The sequence below is a fragment of the Mustela putorius genome, unplaced genomic scaffold, assembly GCF_011764305.1.
Source record: "Mustela putorius furo isolate JIRA1106 unplaced genomic scaffold, ASM1176430v1.1 tig00000873_pilon_pilon_pilon, whole genome shotgun sequence".
In the NCBI taxonomy this organism is placed as follows: domain Eukaryota; kingdom Metazoa; phylum Chordata; class Mammalia; order Carnivora; family Mustelidae; genus Mustela; species Mustela putorius.
The window spans coordinates 807,076-827,017 of record NW_025421504.1 but is presented as its reverse complement, the minus strand read 5'-3'; the positions used below and the strand labels follow the sequence as shown (position 1 = coordinate 827,017).

The 19,942-nt window shown below is 60.6% G+C and overlaps 1 protein-coding gene across 6 annotated transcripts in view; it reads right to left on the bottom strand.

The window, feature by feature from the left end:
* The window catches only part of CCDC57 (coiled-coil domain containing 57), a 93,327-nt gene that overhangs the window by 43,226 nt on the left and 30,159 nt on the right, over window positions 1–19,942 (bottom strand). For all 6 annotated transcript variants that reach the window (XR_006608288.1, XR_006608286.1, XR_006608289.1 and 3 more), the window contains 8 exons: window positions 18,304–18,462; window positions 15,271–15,433; window positions 14,759–14,893; window positions 10,057–10,279; window positions 9,289–9,441; window positions 5,321–5,428; window positions 5,067–5,170; window positions 2,219–2,389 (listed from right to left, as the gene is read on the bottom strand). Coding sequence is in view for 1 of the 6 variants with exons in the window: in XM_045085627.1 (XP_044941562.1) it covers window positions 2,219–2,389; window positions 5,067–5,170; window positions 5,321–5,428; window positions 9,289–9,441; window positions 10,057–10,279; window positions 14,759–14,893; window positions 15,271–15,433; window positions 18,304–18,462 (1,216 nt within the window). In the remaining 5 variants the exon portion in view is untranslated. The remainder of the gene's footprint in view (window positions 1–2,218; window positions 2,390–5,066; window positions 5,171–5,320; window positions 5,429–9,288; window positions 9,442–10,056; window positions 10,280–14,758; window positions 14,894–15,270; window positions 15,434–18,303; window positions 18,463–19,942) is intronic.

Below are 19,942 nucleotides of genomic sequence, written 5' to 3'. Positions count from 1 at the left end.
GCTGGAGCCCTCGTGCTCGTAGATGCCTCAGTCCGTACTTCCAAACGCGGATCTGCTCTCGGTGGCCACAGTCGCGCAAACCAGAAATCACGAGACACACAACACTATGACCCAACTCATGGGCCACACGCACACCTCGCCCACTGTGCAGTCGTGTCCTACAGGCACAGCTGGGGGTCCCACAGGACCAGCGTCCATGCGAGGAGCGCGTCCCTCAGCGGAGGGGTGTCCGCAGGCTGCACCCTGGGAAGCGGCTCTCGTCCTATCCCTGAGCCGCACCCCCACGTCCGTGGGAGACACTGCGTCCCGGCCCTGTTCCTCCTCCGTGAGTCAGGATGGCTTCTGGGCGCGCGGGCCGCCATGTCTGCAGACTCGGTTCTGGACCGGCCCCCCTCCTTCCTCCCTCTCCTGGTCAGTGCAGGCCCGGGAGTCCCACTGCTCGTGGGGCCGGGCCTGGGGCCCTTCGGTGCCCGTGTCCTTCCGTCCTATCTCCGTATGTCCACAGGGGAGCCAAGCACCCTGCTTCCTCTCAGCACAGCAAGAGATTCAGAAACCCGTGTCAGCACTGGTGACGTTCAAGGCTCCCGGGCCGCCAAGGTGCTGGCCTTCCTGCGGTCAGCCTGGATCGGGCATAGTGACCGGCCACTGGATTTCCTGTGCCTCCGGTCCCCCCCAGCTCCAGCCCGTCCGTCACAGAATTAAAACATCTTGTTTTCAAATCCTGCCGATGTACCTGATTCCCTCTTGCCAGGCGAGCGGGATCTGTGAGCCAGGCTGGGAATAGAACCCCTGGTGCCACCGACCGCCGGCTAGGCACGGGAAGCACCTGGAATGAACCCTGGGGACGGGGTGAGGCAGACGTGCTGCCCGCCTGCCTGTGGCTCAGTGTCCCACGGCCTCCAGCTCAGGACAGCCGGAGTCCTGGTGCAGGGCCGCGGCTCTGGCTCTCCAGGCCACGCCCACTTAAGGGCGGTGCAGGCAATTCTGGGTCCCGCCTCCCCGTGACCCCTGAAGGCCTCCCCTCTGCGGCCGTTCTTGAGCCGTCCATCCGTCTGTCTGTCCCAGGGCCTGTCTGGACCCTCTTGCTGTTCCTGAGCCAGAGAGGAGTGGGCCTCGCCTCCCCTCCGGTCCTTCCGGGCCGGCCGTTGTCCTAGAGCTGGGTCCCCCTCGTGCCTCTCCGCTCCGCCTTCCACCCCTGCTGCCAGAGAGCTCCCCACGCCTCCCAGATACCACGGTACGGGCACAACTGCAGGTCGCCACGGGGAACTCAAGTCACTGCAGGTAACCATGAGTAACGCAGGTCACTGCAGGTCGCCACAGGTAACGCAGGTCACTGTAAGTCACCATGAGTAACGCAGGTCGCTGCAGGTCGCCACAGGTAACGCAGGTCACTGTAAGTCACCATGAGTAACGCAGGTCGCTGCAGGTCGCCACAGGTAACGCAGGTCACTGTAGGTGCCACAGGTCACCAAAGATAACCACAGGTGGCCCAGGTCAGCACAGGTCACCGACAGAGTCCGAAGTGTGCCCTGACAGCATATCCATCCCGGGCGTTGGTAGAAGAGAAGCGGCCCCGTGGGTCAGATCCATGGGGACGGCGGCTGTGGACTCTCTGCACAGCTCAGAACCATGGCTTGGACCAGCCGCGGAGCCTGCCGGACACCAGGTGCGGAGGGCCAGGGCCCGGACAGGAGCCCCGCTCTCACGAGCGCAGAGCGGCCTCAAACCCTCTGAAAACCCGCTCAAGGGTCCTCTCGAAGGAGAAGCCCAATTCCGCATGCAGTTTCAGGGCCCTCCTAGCCAGGGGCAGGGACTCCCTTTTAGAAGAAACAGAACAGCCCCTTCATGCGTGTGGTTTTCCCATGCTGGACTTATTATTTTTTTTTTAACATTTGTTTCTTTACTTTGCGGGGAGGGGCAGAGAGAGACTCTCAAGCAGATGCCCGCTGAGCGCAGAGCCTGACGCGGGGCTCCATGTCACCACTGTGAAACTGTGACCCGAGCTGACACGGAGAGTCAGCCGCTTCACCGACTGGGCCGCACAGCGACGTGGACTTCAAGGGGCGGGGTCCTAGGGCCTGGAGGCCACGGACCAGGCCTGACCAGGAAAGCCAGCCACGGGGGGAGCCCGGGATGGCTCCACCGACGGCCACTCGGGGACTTCAGCAGGCCCCGGACAGGACAGCAGTGGCGGGAGTGATCAGCACAGCGCACCTACCTCCCTCCCGAGGGCCACCTTGTCCAAGGCGGGCAACAGCGGCCTGTTCCCGAGGTGCTCCTCAAGCTCAAACACCTGCTTCCGCAGCTCCGAGACCTGCTGGCGCACCTGGTCCACCTCATGGGGAAGCGCGTGCTGGACGGTGTCCACGTCCAGGGGTCGCTGCAGCACCTGGGAGACCATTTCGGGGGCAGTGTTAGGCCGGAGGGCGGGGGGCAGGAGGGCAGGCACACTCGCCTGGTGCACAGGAAGGTGACAAGGGACGCGTCTGTCAGTCTCCCACCTCTGGCCGAATGCAGCCGTTCCGCCCGCCAGCACCCAGCCCGCCCCCTGCAGCGCGCCCTGCGGGGCCTGTGGCAGGGCCTGCGCGGGACCCAAGGCTGGCCAGGGAGAATCCAGGCCTGAAACCGGCTCTTCCAGAGCCCAGTTCAGGCGGAAACCAGCAAGTGTAGAAAATGCTGGTGACCAGGAGGGGGCAATCCAGGGCTTGAGATGGGAGCTGGGGCCGTGGGAGGGGCTAATGGACAAGCCAGAGAGAACAGAGGGCCAGGAGGGCAAGTCCCCGGGACAGGGTGGCCTTGGTCGTGCTGGGTCGGCCCAGAGACCCCCAGAGCAGGCCCCAGGCCGGAGCCCCAGGGCCAGCCCCTCACTCTGGACATCTGTCCTCCTGCCGAAGGAAGGAAGGAAAGAGGAGGCGCCCCTGTAGACTCGCTTCCGGTTTATTCCCAGGAGGAGGAAATCTGTTCCTTTCCCAGGAAGCCCTACAATGACTCGCTGGTGAATATTTTATTCTTTGAATTTGTCACATTCACACCAAAAAGGTGACCACGTGCTCAAGAGATCCTGTTAAATAACAAACCAACAAAAACACATCTTGAGGCGAACATCTCTCCCCGTGATAGTCTCATCAGCTATGGTCATCAAGCGCGTGCGTGATGTCCCCGCGGCCGGCAGACTGGGAAGCAGCGAGGCTGAGCGCCCTGAGCCGTCCCCACGCCGCCAGCACACAGCAGCCAACGAGCCCCCTCCGTCCTGACCGGCAGCACAAGGCAGCAGCCCCCGCCCAGCGGCCAGTTCTGTTTCACGGAAGACGCAGGGCACACAGGGCACTGGGATTTGTGTTAATTATGGACTTAAAAGGACAAGTGAGAACTTCTCGTTTCCTCGTGAAAAACATTTCTGTGCAAAAGGCAACGGCACGATGACACCAAAATTACAAGCAGTTAAAAAAAAATAGGCAAAACAGGATGCCTGGGCAGCTCAGTCATTGAGCGTCTGCCTTCAGCTCAGCCATGGTCCCAGGGCCCTGGGATCGAGCCCCGTGTCAGGGTCCCTGCTCCGCCTCCCTTTCCCGCAGCTGCTCCCCCGGCTTGTGCTCTCTCTCTGTCTCTCTCTCTCAAAAAAGGAATAAAATCTTTTAAAAAATTAAAAAAAAATTAAAAATATAAATAAACTGGAAATCATAAAAATTAAAAACATTTGTGCTTTGAAGCACATTATCAAGAAAGTGAAAAGAGGAGCCTTAGCATGGAAATTCTGCAAACTGTGCATCTGATAACGGACTAGTATCCAGAATACGTAAACAACAGTCAGAGCCCAACGACAGAGAGACGGACAGTGCAGCTACGAACGGCAGAGGATCGGAATCGACATTTTCTCAAAGACACGGGAACGGCCAGTGAGCGCACGAGAGAACGCTCCACACCGCTCGCCGTCGGGGCAGACGCAAGCCACAGCCACGGCAGCGGCCGCAGTTGAAAAGAAACGAGGTCACGGGGGTCAGGACGTGGGCCGTGGGGGTCCTCACGCACGGCCGGAGGGACAGAAAACGGGGCCGTCGCATGGGGAAGCGGCTGGGCGGCTCCTCGGAGAGCGAACTGCGGACTCACCCCACGACCCAGCGCGCCCGCCCCCGCACGTGTGCCCAGAGCAGCGGCCAGCACGGACGGCCCCGAGGTCGGAGCCCACGGTCGCAGCAGCATTATTCACAGTTGCCAAGAGGAGGGGACACCCAAGTGTCCTTCGGAACCCACACATGTGGGGAACACAACGAGCTATTCCTCAGGTCTCAGAAGGTGCCAAGGATGACGGACGGACCTTGAGGACATGGCGCCGAGGGAAACGAGCGGGTCGGCAAACGGCAGCTGCCGCAGGACCCCGGTCCCGGGAGAGGCACCCAGCCCGTCGGCAGGACGCAGGTCCCCAGTGCAGCCTTGCCATCTTGTGCCCGGTGGAGGGGTGCCAGGGGAGGCTTGGGGGGCTGGTGCCGAAGGGGATGGTTTCTGTTCAGATGATGGAAAAGTTCTGGGACTAACAGACCGTGGGGACACTAACACAGTGTTGCCAACGGAGTTAATGTCACTGAACGTACGCTTGAAAATTATAAGCTTCATGTTTGCATATTTTACCACAATGAAAAAACACTAAAAAAGAGAAATGGTGAATTTGCAGCAATAAAGCGTGGGTTATGACCCAGGCCGCACGTGTAACGGGTCAGCGCGCGCATCAGCCCAGGGCATGACTGTGGCCTGACCCCACACAGGCTGCGGAGGCGTCTGGACACACTCCCACCACACCCCTGCGCCCAGACCGGCCCCAGAGTGCCAGGAGCACATAGCTGGCATCGTGCTCTGGGCCGCAGCCGCCCGGGGCAGCGGAGACAGCAGGCCCTGTGCTCCACCACGGCGGCCCCTTGCTCCAGACTCATTTCCCAGGCCTTCCCGGGTGCCGTCACATGGCCACACATGACCTCACAATAAACCCTTCTTGGAGGGAAACTGAGGCACGAAGAGGTCGAGGGCTCCAGCCAGGAGAGCCGCCCAGCCCACGTGTCAAGGGGAAGCTGTACCTTCTGCCTGAGCCGGGCCACCAGGAGGTTCACGACGTGTGCCCTGTTTCGGAGCCTCCTGAGCGCTAGCCCAACGGGGGCACCTTCGGCCGGCACAGCTCCTCCTGCAGGAAGAGTGAGTCTGTCAGGCTCAGGTCTCTGAAGCCCTGGAGAAGGTTCCAGTCAGCTGCCCTGTCTGAGGAGTCGAGCCTGTGCTGTCCAGGGCAGAGGGCCCTGCTTCCCTGCCCTCCCCGAGGCATGCCCGCTGTCCCTGCCTGTCCACCGGGAGGTCAGCTCTGGAGCTGAGTGGAAGGGCCAGTCCCCGCCAGCACCGAGGGCCATGGGGGATGAAATCTCGTCCTTGTGCCAAGAAAGCAGCGTCTCTGCAGGAAGACAGTGCAGCCTTGCCGTCGTGTGCCCGGGGGAGGCCGGTCAGTACCAGCCGCCCCTCACTTGGGCATTAGGGAAATGTTCCTAAACCATAGGTTAAGGAAGGAATCAGTGCAGGTTAGAAGTTATCTTGACCTGAATTATCATTAATAAACCGCTCATGCAAACTTCCAGAAAGCAGGGCAGCCTGCTGGCTCAGGCGGTGCAGCGAGCGGCTCCTGGTCCTGGGCTCAGGAGTCTGAGCCCCATGTTGGGGGCAGAGATTACTTAAAAATAAATACTTTTTAAAAAAAATTAAGGGGCGCTTGGGTAGCTCAGTCACTTGAGCGTCCAACTCCTGATCTAGGCTCAGGTCATGATCTCAGGGTCGTGAGATCGAGTCCTGCTTTGAGCTCTGAGCTGAGCACGGAGCCGGCTTCTCTCCCTCTGCCCCTCCCCATGCTTGTGTGCATGTGTGCGCTTGCTCTCAAATGGCTCAACAAATCTTATAAGAAATTAAGTAAACGTGGGGGCCTGGGTGGCTCAGTGGGTTGGGGCCTCTGCCTTCGGCTCAGGTCATGATCTCAGGGTCCTGGGGTCGAGCCCCACGTCGGGCTCTCTGCTCGGCGGGAGGCCTGCTTCTCTCCCCGCCCCCCGCTTGCTTGTGATCTCTCTCTCTGTCAAATAAATAAATTAAAAAAAAAAAAAAGAAAGAAAGAAATTTAGTAAACAGGGCGCCTGGGGGGCTCAGTCATTAAGCCTCTGCCTTCAGCTCAGTCATGATCCCAGGGTCCTGGGGATGAGGGGCTCCCTGCTCAGCGGGGAGCCTGCTTCTCCTCCTGCCTCTCGCCCTGCTCTCGTGCTCTCTCCCTCACTCTCTCAAATAAGTAAGTTAAAAATAAAATAAAACTCATAGGACGATACTAAGTAATTTTTGAAAATTTAGATGAAATGGACAATTTTCTAGTAAAATAGAATATCAAAAAGTGACACAAAAAAGAAAACATGGATCATCCTTGACTGTAAGAAAGAGTGAAATAATACTTTAAAGCCTTCTCATGAGGAAAATCCTAAACCCAAAAGGGCTCAGAATTGAATTCTATTAACTGGTTCACGAAAAATTAACATAAGTCTAACACAGTTTTTCAGAAAACAGAGAAATAGGGAACATCTCCCAACACATCTGAGGCCAGACTTGTGGTCCTAAAACCTGACAGTGGGCGTCATGAGAAAGAAAGCCCAAAGTCCCTCACAAACATAGACGTACTAATTCTCAGTAAAATGTCAGTAAAAGAATAAATCACATGTGGAGTTTATTCCAACATTCAGAAGCCAAGCCGCGCTCACCGCTCCGAACAAGATGGCGCGTGTGGGCCCCGTCCCTCTCCTTCGGTGCAGCGAAAGCCTCGAGCGACCGTGAGGGGAGGCCCAGCAGGCAGGGCCAGGGGCTCTGGGGACACTCCGCGCTGGGCTCCATGTCTTTGTTCTTCCTGTATTTCCTGGCTCTGATCCTGAAGCAGCCACAGCCCAGAAAGACCAGGGAGCTTAGACCAAGTAAGGCCAGGCCTGCTCCCTGCGGCGGAAGCGCCTGGAAAGAAAGGCAGAGGCTCCCGTGCACCAGCCGTGTGGACCCTCCGGGAAGAGCATGTGGGGAGGGTTCAGGGGGTGAGGCGGAGAAAGGAATTCCTTCACTCTGCGCACTAAGTCTCTGGGGGGGCCTGTGGAAACCAGGCAGTGTGGACGCAGCCCATGTGTTGCGAGCTGAGCTCTGCGAGGACCAGTGGCCTCGGGCAGAGGGGGACAGCATCATCGCAAAGGCTCTGGTGACCAAGTGACCTTTCAGATGCAGCCCGAGAGACGGGCCAGGACATGGATGTGCGTCGTGCCCCAGCAAGAGCAGAAGAGCGGTCAGGCTTTCAGAGTACCTGCTTGGTACACGCCTGTCACAGTCCAGGGTCACTCATCGCACGGACAACCAGGACAAGCCCAGCTGACAGGACAGATGGCAGAGCCACGTGGACCAGGGAATCCATGCACAGAGTTAAGGAATTCGACCACGAGGAATAGGGAACAAGGGATCTAAAACAAGCTGATACATCCTTAAAACAATGGGAAAAAAGAAGTTTCAGCAGAGGAATAAAAGAGAAAGAAAAACCAAATGCAATAAAAGTGCCCCCAAAGGACTCCCGAGCAGCTCGGAGGGGACCCCAGGCCTGCGAGCTGGAAGACAGACAGAGAAATCACCCGTCTGAGACACAGAGGAAACAGATGGACAAAAGTCCCAGAGCCACAGGGACGACAAGCTGGTGCTTCTGTCGTCGAGCAGAGTAGAGCAAACATGTGCCCAAGTCACGGCTGAAAACTCCCCAAACCTGGCAAAGACAAGAACCTTCAGACTCAACGCCAAACGGGTAAGCCCAGACACACCACCATCAGGAATCCCCCCGGAGCGACAGACGCGGCATGGGGCTTCGGGGACGGGGCTCGGATGGCCGGGCCCTCTCGGAGACACGCGGCACCCCGGCTGGAGGGCTGGGAGCTCCTCTCCTCATGCCAGCAAGAAACTCCCTTCTCAGACGACGGGAAGCCGGAAGACTCGGCAGCAGCAGACCTGGATCACATGGAGCCTGGAACATGGGCCTCAGGAGGGACACGCGCCAAGGGCAGGCGTCCGGTGAACCTCCCAGCCTCTGGCTCTCCTCCTGAGTGTTTCAGGTCCCACGGGGCAGCTCCAAGCGGAGCCGAGAACACTGCCTGCCGCGGTTCCCCACGTGGGAGAGGTGGGTTTTGCGCTGCGGGGCCTGACCTCCGCCTTCCGCCGGAGGCTGCGCCGCAGGGACAGGAGCTGGCCGTGGTCCTGCAGCCATGGCCTGCGCGGGCGACCCATGAACAGAAGTCGCCGAGGGACAGAGAGCAGGAAGGAAGCCACTGCTCACACCCCACACGAGGGCCAGGGTGGCCGGTGGACACGGGTCGGTCAGAGACGTCGGCAGTGTAGGCGTCAGAAACTGACCCAGCTGTGCGCTGCCTGCGAGAGTCGCCTCAAGTGGGGGAGAGGCAGGGCACCAGGGAAAGGGTCCTGAAGATATGCCCAGCAGACGCCCACCCAGGGGAGGCCGGGCTAGTGACCGACAGCACACGCGTGGACCCCGGGGCAGGGAGAAAGGAACATTCCAGGACCACCGACGGATCTGATCCCGTCACGACCACGGCAATCCTACACGTCCAATGACAAGGCTTCAAAACACACTAAGGAAAATTGACAGAATCACGATAAAAAACAAAGATCCGCCTTACAACAGGAAGAGAAAGGAGCTTCCTTGCTCTGGCCCTGCTCCCCCCAAATCCTTACAAAATATTTAGGAGAAATGCTGAAAATTTTTCTTGGGGCTCAGGAAGACAGCCAGCTGCCATCAACATCATCCGGGGGATGCCAGCCAGGGAAAGGAGTATAAGAAAAAGAAACAAAAGAGACCAGCTCTGGGGAGCCAGTTCCCAAGCGGAGACCGGATGACCTGGAGGAAGAGCCCGGCCCCCTCCCTTCTCCTCGTGTAAACCCTCCAGCTGCCTGGCCTGCGTCCAGCCCCCTAGTCCCCCCAGGCGGGCCCTGCACCAGGCCAGCGCCCCAGCCCAGCTGGTGTCAGAGCAGGGGGGGGCAGGGAAGCACCCACACAGAGTGGTGAACGGGAGCAAACACCTCGAGAATGGCCTGACCCGGGGACTCCTGGGGGTCAGGACAGGGACCTGCAGTCTGTGGTCACTCCTGACCTGTGCGTTTGCATTTTGTGACTTTCTGTAGGGTTTGTATTTCAATTAAAGCAAAGGCAGCGCTACTGGGGCAGAGCACGCGACAGGACAGGACAAGGACTCTTACCGGGGACGCGGGCCGAGGCGTGGACGCTGGGTTGAAAGTCAGCGTAAGAGGAGGAGGTCTTTGAAGGATCAAACACGTCTTCTAGTTGCTCTTCCAAGGCTTTGAATTTATGCTTTAGATTCCGTATTTCTGTTTCAAGGACCGTGATGTGATCTGCCCCCAAAGACCCAGGAAACACACAGACACGCACGTGTGCACATCCCTCCACCATCGCCACGGCCGAGGCCCACTCAGGCGGGTGCTGCTGTCTCCCAGCCTGTCCCCCACCACGGCCCCGGCCTGGGTGCTCACTGAGGAGGGCCCCACCGCCCAGCAGACCCTCAGCGTCCCTGCCATGAGCCTTCATGCGCAGGAGCACAGCGTGTCCCCCGCTGGTGGAGCTGTGCCCTCTGCTCACAGCCGCTCCTGGGCTTCCTGACGCGCATGGGGCACAGCCCAGCTTGGGTACGGCACAGGACACCCTGAAGAGAGGCCTGGTGCCCCAGCCCTGATGCCCACCCCTCGAACACGGTGCCCAACCAGCCCCCCGTGCCAGCGGCGTCCCGGCGATAAGTGCTGAGTACACAGCCCTCCCCTTCCCAATAAAATGTTGTCGCACAGAAGCGCCGACGGAAGATGCTCCTGTCAGGGAAACGCTGCTGCCGTTCTCGGACGTCCTGCTCTACAGCGGATGCCCGTTGGTGAGACTCCGCGGGAAGCCCATCTTGGACCCGGTGGAGACCCGTGTCCCCTCCCTCCCCTCCTCCTGCTGCCCTGGTCCCTGCTCACCAGGCGCCTCAGCTGCTGCCTCTGGGCTTGGACGGGGCTGCTCTGTGTCAGCGGCCCGAGCCCCCGACGGGGCAGGAGGAGGAACGTGGTCACTCAGAGTCTCCATTTCTTTCCGCATCTCCGCAACAGCCCTTCGTAAGCTTGCGTTCTGCTCCTGGAGCCTCTGCATCTCACCGGACGGAAAACTTGCCCTCATCTCTTCTTCCTGCTGCCCGAGGAGCACCTGTCAAGGCCGAGAATGCTTACGGCGGCCGAAGAAACCCGCGGCTCGCAGCCCGTCCGGGGACGCTGTGCACACCCCTGCCTCCCTCCGCGCCTGCACTCCCGGCCGTGGGGACCCCCCGCCCCAGCTGACGATGCTGACCCTCCGGTCGTCGCGACAAGAGGACTGCTGTTCGCCAAAGGCAGCTTTTCCTGACAAACCTGGGGACTGTTCCTTCTCAGTCCCAAAGCTGCCCTCCACCCGCTGGGGCGGCTGGTGTGGAAAGACCGGCCAGAACGTGCCAGCGATGAGGCAGATGGCGCGGGGCCGTCGCTCGCTGCAAAGGCTGCTCGCGGGCGTGGGACGGTGCTTCGCCGGGCAAGGCAGTCTGGCGAGCACACGGCCACCCACGGCTTGCCCGGTCCTGCGGCACACGGCCGCCCGAGCGAAGGGGAGCTACTGCCAAGTGCACGGCCGGGCAGCCTTAGGACGGCAGGCGCGAGCGGTCAGCGGCCGCAGGGAAGAGAAGGGCCACAACCATTTACATCGTGAACCGAAGAATCACAGTGACGGGAGACACACAAGTCACAGAAGTGGAAAAAGGACTCAAGGCTATGTGGCACAGCCTGACCTCTGTGAAAGTGATACGCGCACGGCGACACGTCCAAGACCCGCAGGAGAGGCAACGGAGCACCGCAGCGCAGTGCCCAGAAGGTCCCACCAGGGGGACTCTGTGTCCTCGGCCACCATGCCGGCCCCAGCCGATGTCCTGTGAAGGGGACGCATCGCACAGACGAAGGAACAGACGCTCGAGTTAGTGGGGTCCGACCCAGCCACTGCGCTGTCTCCACACGGCCCCCACATGCTCAACCTGCCCCCGCGCCAGGCTCTGGCCACTCGTTCATTCCCACAAAAGCGCCACGGAAGCTGCAAGAGCCAGTCTGCTCCGGGCCAAACGGGAGCCGTGCGAGGTTAGAGCTGGGCCTGCCTGCTTCCAGAGGCCACGCCGGCAAACCGACATCGCTGCATCCTCGCCATGGCCGCACATCACTGCTTCCAGAAGGAAGCTCTTTTCCTACTGAACACAGACCCCAGCTTCCCCTCCTGGTCACAGCCCCACCGGCTCCACTGCACCGGCTCCCTTACCCACTCCTCGCCGTGGACCCAGCAGACTGGAAGGGTGGCTTGTTTCCCTGCAAACCCCCAACCTGTCCTGTGCCCGTCGGAACATCTCCCACAAAATCTCACAGCTGCTCCTGCAGACCCCACAGGAGAATGGGGGACCTGCTGCCGGCCTGGCCCTGCCCAGAGGCTCTATCTGCCGCCTGCAGGGCCGGCACCACCCTCGCAGGGTCTTGGCTTCCTCGTCCGTAGGACGGAATGGCGGCGCAGGCTGCTCCGGGAGCCCCGGTCTCGTCTGTGACTTGGCGTGGCGACCAAGCCTCCATGGCACAGGCTGTGTGTTCCCCTGCACCCTGTACTGTGACGGTCCGCACTGTGGAGCCCAGGATCGTCCCCGCTGGGGGACTGGTGTGGTTCCCGCTCAGGCTCCGTGAATGTTAACTTGGTACCGGTGGAAGGAAGACGCCGCTGCACCCCAAGATGCAGCCCTCGGCACGGCAGGGATGACGCCGGCTCGCCTCCCTCCGCACCGCCTGCTGACCCGCCCGCTGCTCCCCGCCGTTTGCCGCGGGCCCTGCTGCGCCAGTCGGGCAGCCACACTGCGAACCTGCTAACAGTTACAACACCCCGGAGCAGGCCGACCCGCAGCAGACCGGCTGCGTCTGCCACACACGCGCACGGCATCCCCCAGCCCCAGGCCTGACTCTAAGCACACGCCTCGGACCACGGGGCACGCCAGCTTGTGCCTGCGGCTGGCCTTGCGGTGTGGCCCGCTATGCCCACTCGCCTTGGCTCCGGGCCCCATGGCCAGGCCCCCCGCACGGACTCAGAGACATGCGCATTTGGGGACCGGAGTGGAGTGTTTTCTCAGCATGGCTGGAGGGACACAAGTAGCTTCGTGACTTTCAGGTCAGCTCGCGGACGCTCCGCTTCCCGCCTGCTTCAGTCACCAACCACAGGGTGAGCGCCGGCCCCGGAGGGCACAGCCAGAGGCTGCGGGGGCCGCCTTCCCCTCTGCAACAAGCGTGAACCGCTGCCAGCGAGGACGGACCGACAGCCTGGCTGACGGGGACGCCGGGGCGAGCCAGCTCGCAGCCGTGGCGCTCGTGCCTGTGTGCAGCCCCCACCAGGCTGATGTCAGACGGTAGGGAAGAGGCTGCGCTTCTGGAAAGACCCGCCACCTGAACAGCTGGGTGAGTGACTTTTCCTAGAGGGACAGAGGTCCGAGTCCTGGACACGTGGGCCCTGGAAGCAGGAGGTCAGCGTCTGACAGACCCCCTGGCTCTGCCCTGGAAGCCGCTTCCCCTGCTGGCTTCCCGCGGGGGCCTTGTGGGGAAACACGCAGTGGGCTGGGGCTTCCCGTGTGGCTAGCTGTGGGGGACGTGCCTCAGGTTGGAAGCAGACGCTCCCTCGGGGACTCTGGCTGGAACCCTGCCCACCTCCTCCAGCCTCGCTTAGCGAGGACCCACCCTCCTCGGCGTCCCTCGGTCTGGGGCCACGTCACTCCCGTGTCTGCCTCTGTCCGCACCTGGCCTTCTCCCTGAGTCCCTGCCTTGCACATGCTGTGCTTTTCATAAAGACGCCAGTCACACCGGACCAGGACCCATCCTGCTCCGACTGACCTCCTCTGAGCTGGTCACATCCACCAAGACCCTATTTCTAAGTAAGGTCGCACCCTGAAGAGCTGGCCGTTTGGACCGGAACCTGTTCCTTTGAGGCCAGCATTCAGCCCGCGGGCCTCTCCCTGTCGCGGCCTGGCTCTGACCCCGTTGGGGTCAGCGAGGACCTCTTTGTGCAGAGAACACGGCCACGGCTCTGTGTCGGTGGCTCAGACACCACGTGTGGAGACACGTGTCTCTGGGATAAAGTCTAGGCCCTTAGTTCAGTGCTTCCTGAGAGCCACAGGCTTCAGTTCCAAGAGGGCCACAGGCTGCACCCGGGGCCCTCCCTCCGGACGGGTGACGGCACAGCATGTCCTCCACGCCAGCCCCGACGCTGACACCACCACCGGGACAGGAAGCTCTCCTCACGGCTTTCCAAGCGAGGAAGCGACCTGGCTCTGCGGCCAGTAATGTGGCCGTATCACAGAGGGACACTCTGGTGCATGTCCCTGCCACCCGCCGGTCCCTCCCTGTGAGCCTTCCTGCTGCCTTGCGCAGCCGAGGTCGAAGGAGCCCCTGCGCTCGTGGACCATGTCCTCCTTGAGGCTGTGGCTCCCGCCTGGCTGTCCAAACGGCACCGGGTCAGTGTCCTGGGTGCTGACGATTCTCATGCGTGACCAAGAGAGGGTCATCAAATGACAGCTCTGGGTCAGCTCTGGGTCTGAGCTGGGACGTAAAACTCCTGACGGAAGCAGCCGAGGTCCTGGGGTGCACACACAGGCTGGGACAAGTTAGGAACGTGTATGTGTGTTTTAGTGAGCTCTACACCCAACGTGGGGCTCAAACTCACGACCCCAGATCAAAAGTCACATGCTCTACAGACTGAGCGTGCTGGGCGCCCCAAATTACAAATTTCTTGACACTGCTTACGAGCTGACCTATGGACACGTGGCCACGGCATCATCTCGGAGGAAACCTTGCCCACCTGGGTCCCTATGACGAGCCAGAAGTCTGAGCAGCTGCTGCCTTTGGGGTGGGGATAGGGACCAATGGGAAGGGGCGTGGGGGCCTTTCCGGCATGACGGAAATGCTCTGTTTCTTGTTGGAGGGCTGGGTCCCATGGGCACATTCACGGCAAACACACTGAGCTGTGTGCACTGAAGATCTGTGCTTCACCATGTGTCACACAGGAGCCATTCACAGCCCGGGGAGTCTTCTGCCTGCCCCTCCTGCTCTCGCTCCCCCGGCCTCACGCTGCCCCTGGCCCTCTGGCCACGGACCTCAGAACCCAGCCTGCTCCTTCCAAACTGTTCCAAAGGGTCCCTGTGTCTTGGGCCACGGCACTGGCCTCAGCATCGGAGGACCCAAGGGCCAGGACACCAAGTCCTCGGGCAGACCTGGTGCAGGCGGGTACCCAGGCTGTCCCCACAGACGGGATCACGGCACACAGCGACCCCCCACAACAGCTCCGCAGAGAAGGCCACAGCAGCAATGCTACACTACCCGTCTGTATGGCAGTATGTTCGAATGTGAGGCTTTTTGAGATTTCAAGAACTAAAGATACACAACAGTGTCTGAGCACAGGGTCACCTCAGCTCTTTCAGGTGCTAGATTGGCCTCGTGGTGGCGACAGACACAGAAAAGGAATAGGGCTGAGAAGACCGACCTCCCGTTGGGGTCTGTGTGGCCCTGTTCTCCCACGGCCACCACTGAGGGAAGGCTCAAGCAGGCTGCTGTGTTCCTGGGGGGGCTCCGGGAGGACGGCGCTGGCACTGACCTGCACCTCCTTCTCGGGAAGGAGGCCGCGTGTCCTCAATGCCTGCACGGCCTGGTCTCTCTCCAGCGTCAAGGCCTTGAGCACCCCCTCCTGGTCACGCAGTGTCCGCTCCGTCTCCTGGAGCTTCGCAGAGGCCTGGGGAGAGACGTGGGACTCAGTGCCCGCTGGGAGGGTTACAGAGCAGCAGCCGACTCTCAGGTCCTTCCCAGGGAGCAGAGAGCAGGCGCCCGAGTGAGCAGCCCCCGGGCCCACGGGCGCACGGGCCTCAAGTGTGGCCTTCCCAGCACCAGTTAGGGGAACAGCTCGTGCAGTAAGAACCAAAGGCTGTGGCAGGACAGGGACACCTTCGGCTACTCTAATCATCGTTACATGGCACGCTGCTCGGTGAGGCTCGGCATCTCCCAATCCCAACAACAATGCGGTGACAGCCCAGAGCCCTCGTCCAGGAGCCACCGGGAGCTCCCAGGCCCTCCCAGCGCACGACGACACCCGACGAGCCTGGGGACGCAGACCTGATCCCGCGCCTCGCTCAAGGCCCGAATCAGGTCCTCGGCCTTGCGGTAGTGGTCCCTCTCCACGACGTCACAGCGCTGCCGCCAGTCCAGCTCTAGCTGCGCCTTCTCGCGCTCCAGGCCCCGCTGCCTCTCCTCGGCGGCGGACAGCTGCTGCTTGTACCTCGGGGACAGGACAAGCACGGAGGTTAGTGTCTTGCACGTGAAGCAAAGGTGGCGGGCGTGGGGAAGGCGCCACACACTGTGGTCGGGACCCCCAGGCTGGCCCATTCCCAGGCACATGCGGACACTCAGCATGCCGGGGGGGGGGGACGCGCAGCCGGGAGGGGTCCCTGCAGCATGGACACGGAGGGCAGGCTTGGGTTCATACAGGAGCAGCCAGCAAGGACCCGAGCTCCAAGGAAGCCAGCACCGTGGAAGACCAAACTCAAGAAACACAAGAACCCGTCTGGAAGAAGAGAAGGAAGAAAGCCAACAAACTTGGGGGAAACAGAGAAGTGGTTCAAGCAGAGACATGTGAGAAGGTTTCGGAGTGACCGCCAGAGAGCTTGGAGCCGCCGGAACAGAGAGATGGACCGATGCCCATCTCAGAGCAGGTCCAGGGAGATCAGAACCGAGCAAGCAAAGGAGAAAACCCAGCACAACCCGGGGAGACACGTGTCCTCGGACCAGACGGGCTCGCCAAGCGCTCATCCGGGGCCTACGGAGGCGCACGCATAGACGCCGCGCACAGCGCTGGCCCGGGATGAGAAGCCTCGGGGAGACAGAGTGCGGGCCACACGAGTCCCAGGCCTCTCGTTGGCCGCGTGGGGGCAACGCGTGGTGGTGGCTCTGGAAGGCCTCCCCCCAAGGGTGGCCGGGGTGTGCACAGGTGGGATGGGTGTGTCCCTGACCAGATAAGGCCATGCAAGGCCCCGCCTTGCCCACAGGAGGGAGTTTTGCACCACCCCGAGAAGCCACAGTGTCCGGCCCTGCAGACACCTCTGGGACTCAGGGGCACTGGGAAGGACCCCCCGCCAGCCTGAAGAGCCTAGAAGGAAGGGGCGGCCTGGCTGATGTCGTGGCCCCAGCCTAACGAGACCCTGTGCCGGGGACACAGCTGAACCGAGCCAGACTCCTGACCACAGACATGGAGACAGTAAGTGGGTGTTGTTCAAGCCACTAATTAGCAGTGATTTGTTCCAGAGCAACAACAAAGTAACACACAACGGGTTCCAGATCCGGCGGAAGGGGCGCCTGGGTCACTCAGTCAGGTGTCTGCCCTTGGCTCAGGTCATGATCCCGGGGTCCTGGGATCGAGCCCCAAGTCAGGCTCCCTGATCAGCGGGGACCCTGCTCTTCCCTCTGCCGCGGCTCCCCCTGCTGTGCCCTTGCTGTCTCTCTCTGTCAAACACATGAATAAAATATTTTTAAAAACCTAGGGGAAAGCGATTTGGAATGTGGCATTCTAACCCAGGAAATCAGCACCTACACAGGAAGGCAGAGATGGGCATCCTCAGACACAAAAGCTCAGAGCAGCGGGACAGGGTTTCACAAATGTGGTAAAAGCCCACTTGTTTATTTCTTTAGGAGATTTATTTATTTTTGAGAGAGAGAGAAACACAAGTCGGTGAAGGGGCCGAGGGAGAGAGAGAATCTCGAGCAGACTCCCCGCTGAGCACAGGGCCTGACGTGGGGCTCGATCCCATGACCCTGAGATCACCACCTGAGCGGAAACCAAGAGTCGGACGCTCCACCGGCTGAGCCCCAGGTGCCACCGGGTTGTTGATTTTTAAATGTGCACTAAAGCCCGTAGCTCTGTAGAATGTCAGGAAACGCCACAGCGCCGTCCCGTCACCACGATGTCCCGGGATGCCTGTGCTCCCTGCACGTGGGTCCCGTGGGGCAGGAGCAGACACAGAACGTGTTCTCTGTCCACAGCAGAAGTGAAATGAAATCAGTAACAGAAAGATATCTGGAAATCTCAAAATGACGGGAAACCTAGCAACACGTTTCTCAACAGCTGCCGACCAAGGAAGAAATCACAAGGAAGATTACGAAGTATTTTTAACCAAATCGTATCAAAATTGGTGGACGGCAGCGAAGCAGTGTTCAGAAGGACACGCCCAGCACAAAATGCTTACGTGTCTCAGACAAGCAGAGCCAAGGCCCCGCCGTCATCAGCTGTGAAGAGAACATCCGGCGGAAGCCAGGCGAACCAGAAGGGGTAAGGGTGAGAGAGTGAGAGCCAGAGAACGCCGGGAAGCCCTCTGAAAAGATCTGTAGAGCCGACCGACCTCCAGCGAGACTGACCCAGGACAGCAGAGGCGGCAGCGACAGGCCGCGCCCCAGGAGACGGACCCCAGGAGACGGACCCCAGGAGCCGCCCCGGGCCCGTGAGGTCAGCAGCGATGCGGAATGGGCAAACCCCCGGAAAGACTCGAAGTCGCAGACTGACACAGAAACACAGAAAACCTGCAGCAAGCCCGCGGCGAAGCCGGAGGCAAGGGGCCCCCACATGGCACGTGGGAGGGGCAGGCTGTGGGGCTGGGGCGTGAGGAGGGGGTGCCAGCCGGCCGGGGCCAGGTCTCAGTCTCGGCTGCGGGGGCAGCAGAACAGGCACAGGCCGGTCAAGACTCGCCGACCGCACGGCAGAAACTAGTGCATCTCATGACATTTCAGTGGCCCGAGAAGGCAAGTGTGTTCTTGACTCAAGTATTCCCTCTGCCTGGTGACAGCAGCAGCCGCCCCGGAGACCGGAAGCAGCGACTGTCCCCACAGGCCCGAGCAGCAGGAACGCTGCCGTGTGCCTGCGACAGAGCCGAGCCCACTCCCATGGCCTTCTCTGGCCGCACTCCGTCACCCCGTCCCCTCGCGTCCCCTCTCCCGACCCGACGGTCCTCTTCTTCCGGGTTTTCCTGTCTTTCTCCCCCAATGGGCTATGAGGCCAGGCCTGGCTTCGGTTCCCTTTTGCTCCCCTAGTGCCAGAACGGCACCGGGCCCAAAGGAGGCACACAGTGGAAAGACCCCTTGGGGAAGCTGTGGGACAGTCACCTTCCAATGTCTTGCTGACATCTGGCCAGATGTGCCTTGAGTTCCACTGCCTCTGCCTGCAGCGACTGAATCTGGAGGTCCTTGGAGATCATCTCCTTGGACAGCTCAGTGATCTGGGCATCCCAGCCGGATCTTAGAGCCAACGCGTCTTCCCGAAGTCTGCACAAAGAAGGGAGGCCGCAGGAATGCGGTGTGGCGCTCGCTCGAGCTTTCTTTTCCCCGGTGCCCCCAACGCGCACACCCCTGCACGCGCACGCCGCCCTCAGAGGAAGTCTGCACGCCAGCATCTCCCCGTCAGGGTGGGGCCTTCCTCACCCAGACGAGGAAAGGTCCTACCCGAGCAGAAGCACCTGCCCAACCATCCCGCCGACCCAGCTGCCCACTGAACTCCTACGACATGCTAAGTCCATGCCAGCCGTGCAGGGCAGACGTGAGCCACGGGGTGGTGCCGCTGGGCTCACCGGTGCCACGCCTCGCGCAGCCCTCTATGTCGGGACACATGTTTGCAAATTGCACAGGGACATGAGCTTGTACAGAAACCCCTCCTCCACCTGGCGGAATTCCCAAAACTTGGATAATGTCCCCAGAATAAAACCCGTAGAGTAGACACCTGGAGCTGCTGCCCAGGGAAGGCGTAGTGCTGACGGTACCGGAGGCCCCTGGGGTCACTCCGTCCGCGGCCCAGTCATCAGGGAAGAGGCACCGGGCTGCCCCCTCCGGAGGGAAACCAGCCCGGGGGCAAGAGTCTAGTCTCCGAGCCCCGCTGCCTGAGGCACCACAGGTGTCTCGGAGGACGAGGAAGGTCCGTCAACACAGAGTTCTAGCTTGACTCTTAGCCACCGGAAAAAGACCATTTTTCTTCATATGCTTTCAACGAATTATTTCTGGAACGAAGCGTACGAACTCACCCTGACCTCTACCTGCTCTAACGTCAGGAAGGGCCACACAAGTGGGGCGCCTGGGTGGCTCCGTGGGCTGAGACTCTGCCTTCGGCTCAGGTCATGGTCTCAGGGTCCTGGGATCGAGCCCCGCATCGGGCTCTCTGCTCAGCGGGGAGCCTGCTTCCCCCCCTCTCTCTGCCTGCCTCTCTGCCTGCTTGTGATCTCTCTGTCAAATAAATAAATAAAACCTTAAAAACAATAAAGTAAAATAAAAGAAGGGCTGCACGAAGTTGGAAGCTTCAGTACACACCCAAGTAAGACGGCACGCAGGCACCAGGAGCTGGTCTGAAGTGAGATGTAGCTTCAAAATTTAGCACCCCAAAATGCAAAATATCTCCATATTCATTTTTTTCAGGCAAAAATTACTAGTTCTTATTCCGCTTACTTGTTATTGATGCAACACGTGATTGGCTTAAACAGTCTCCCCTCTCTTGTTGGGCCTTCACTGTGGCCCCACGGGTGGGTCAGTCATGACTAGGTTGCAGGTGACCCGGCGACAGAGAACACAGACGGGCTCTCACAAAGCCTCTCGGGGCCACAGCCGCTCTCCTGTGGCCTTCACGACCCACTGGCCTCAGGAAGATTATCACAAATACGCCCAAAGAAATAGATTAAAATATGGGGTGTTTCTGTCACTGGTTTTCAAACAGCACCTGTCTTAGTAGGAGAAGACACAGACTGTCCTGGGCATGGTGGCC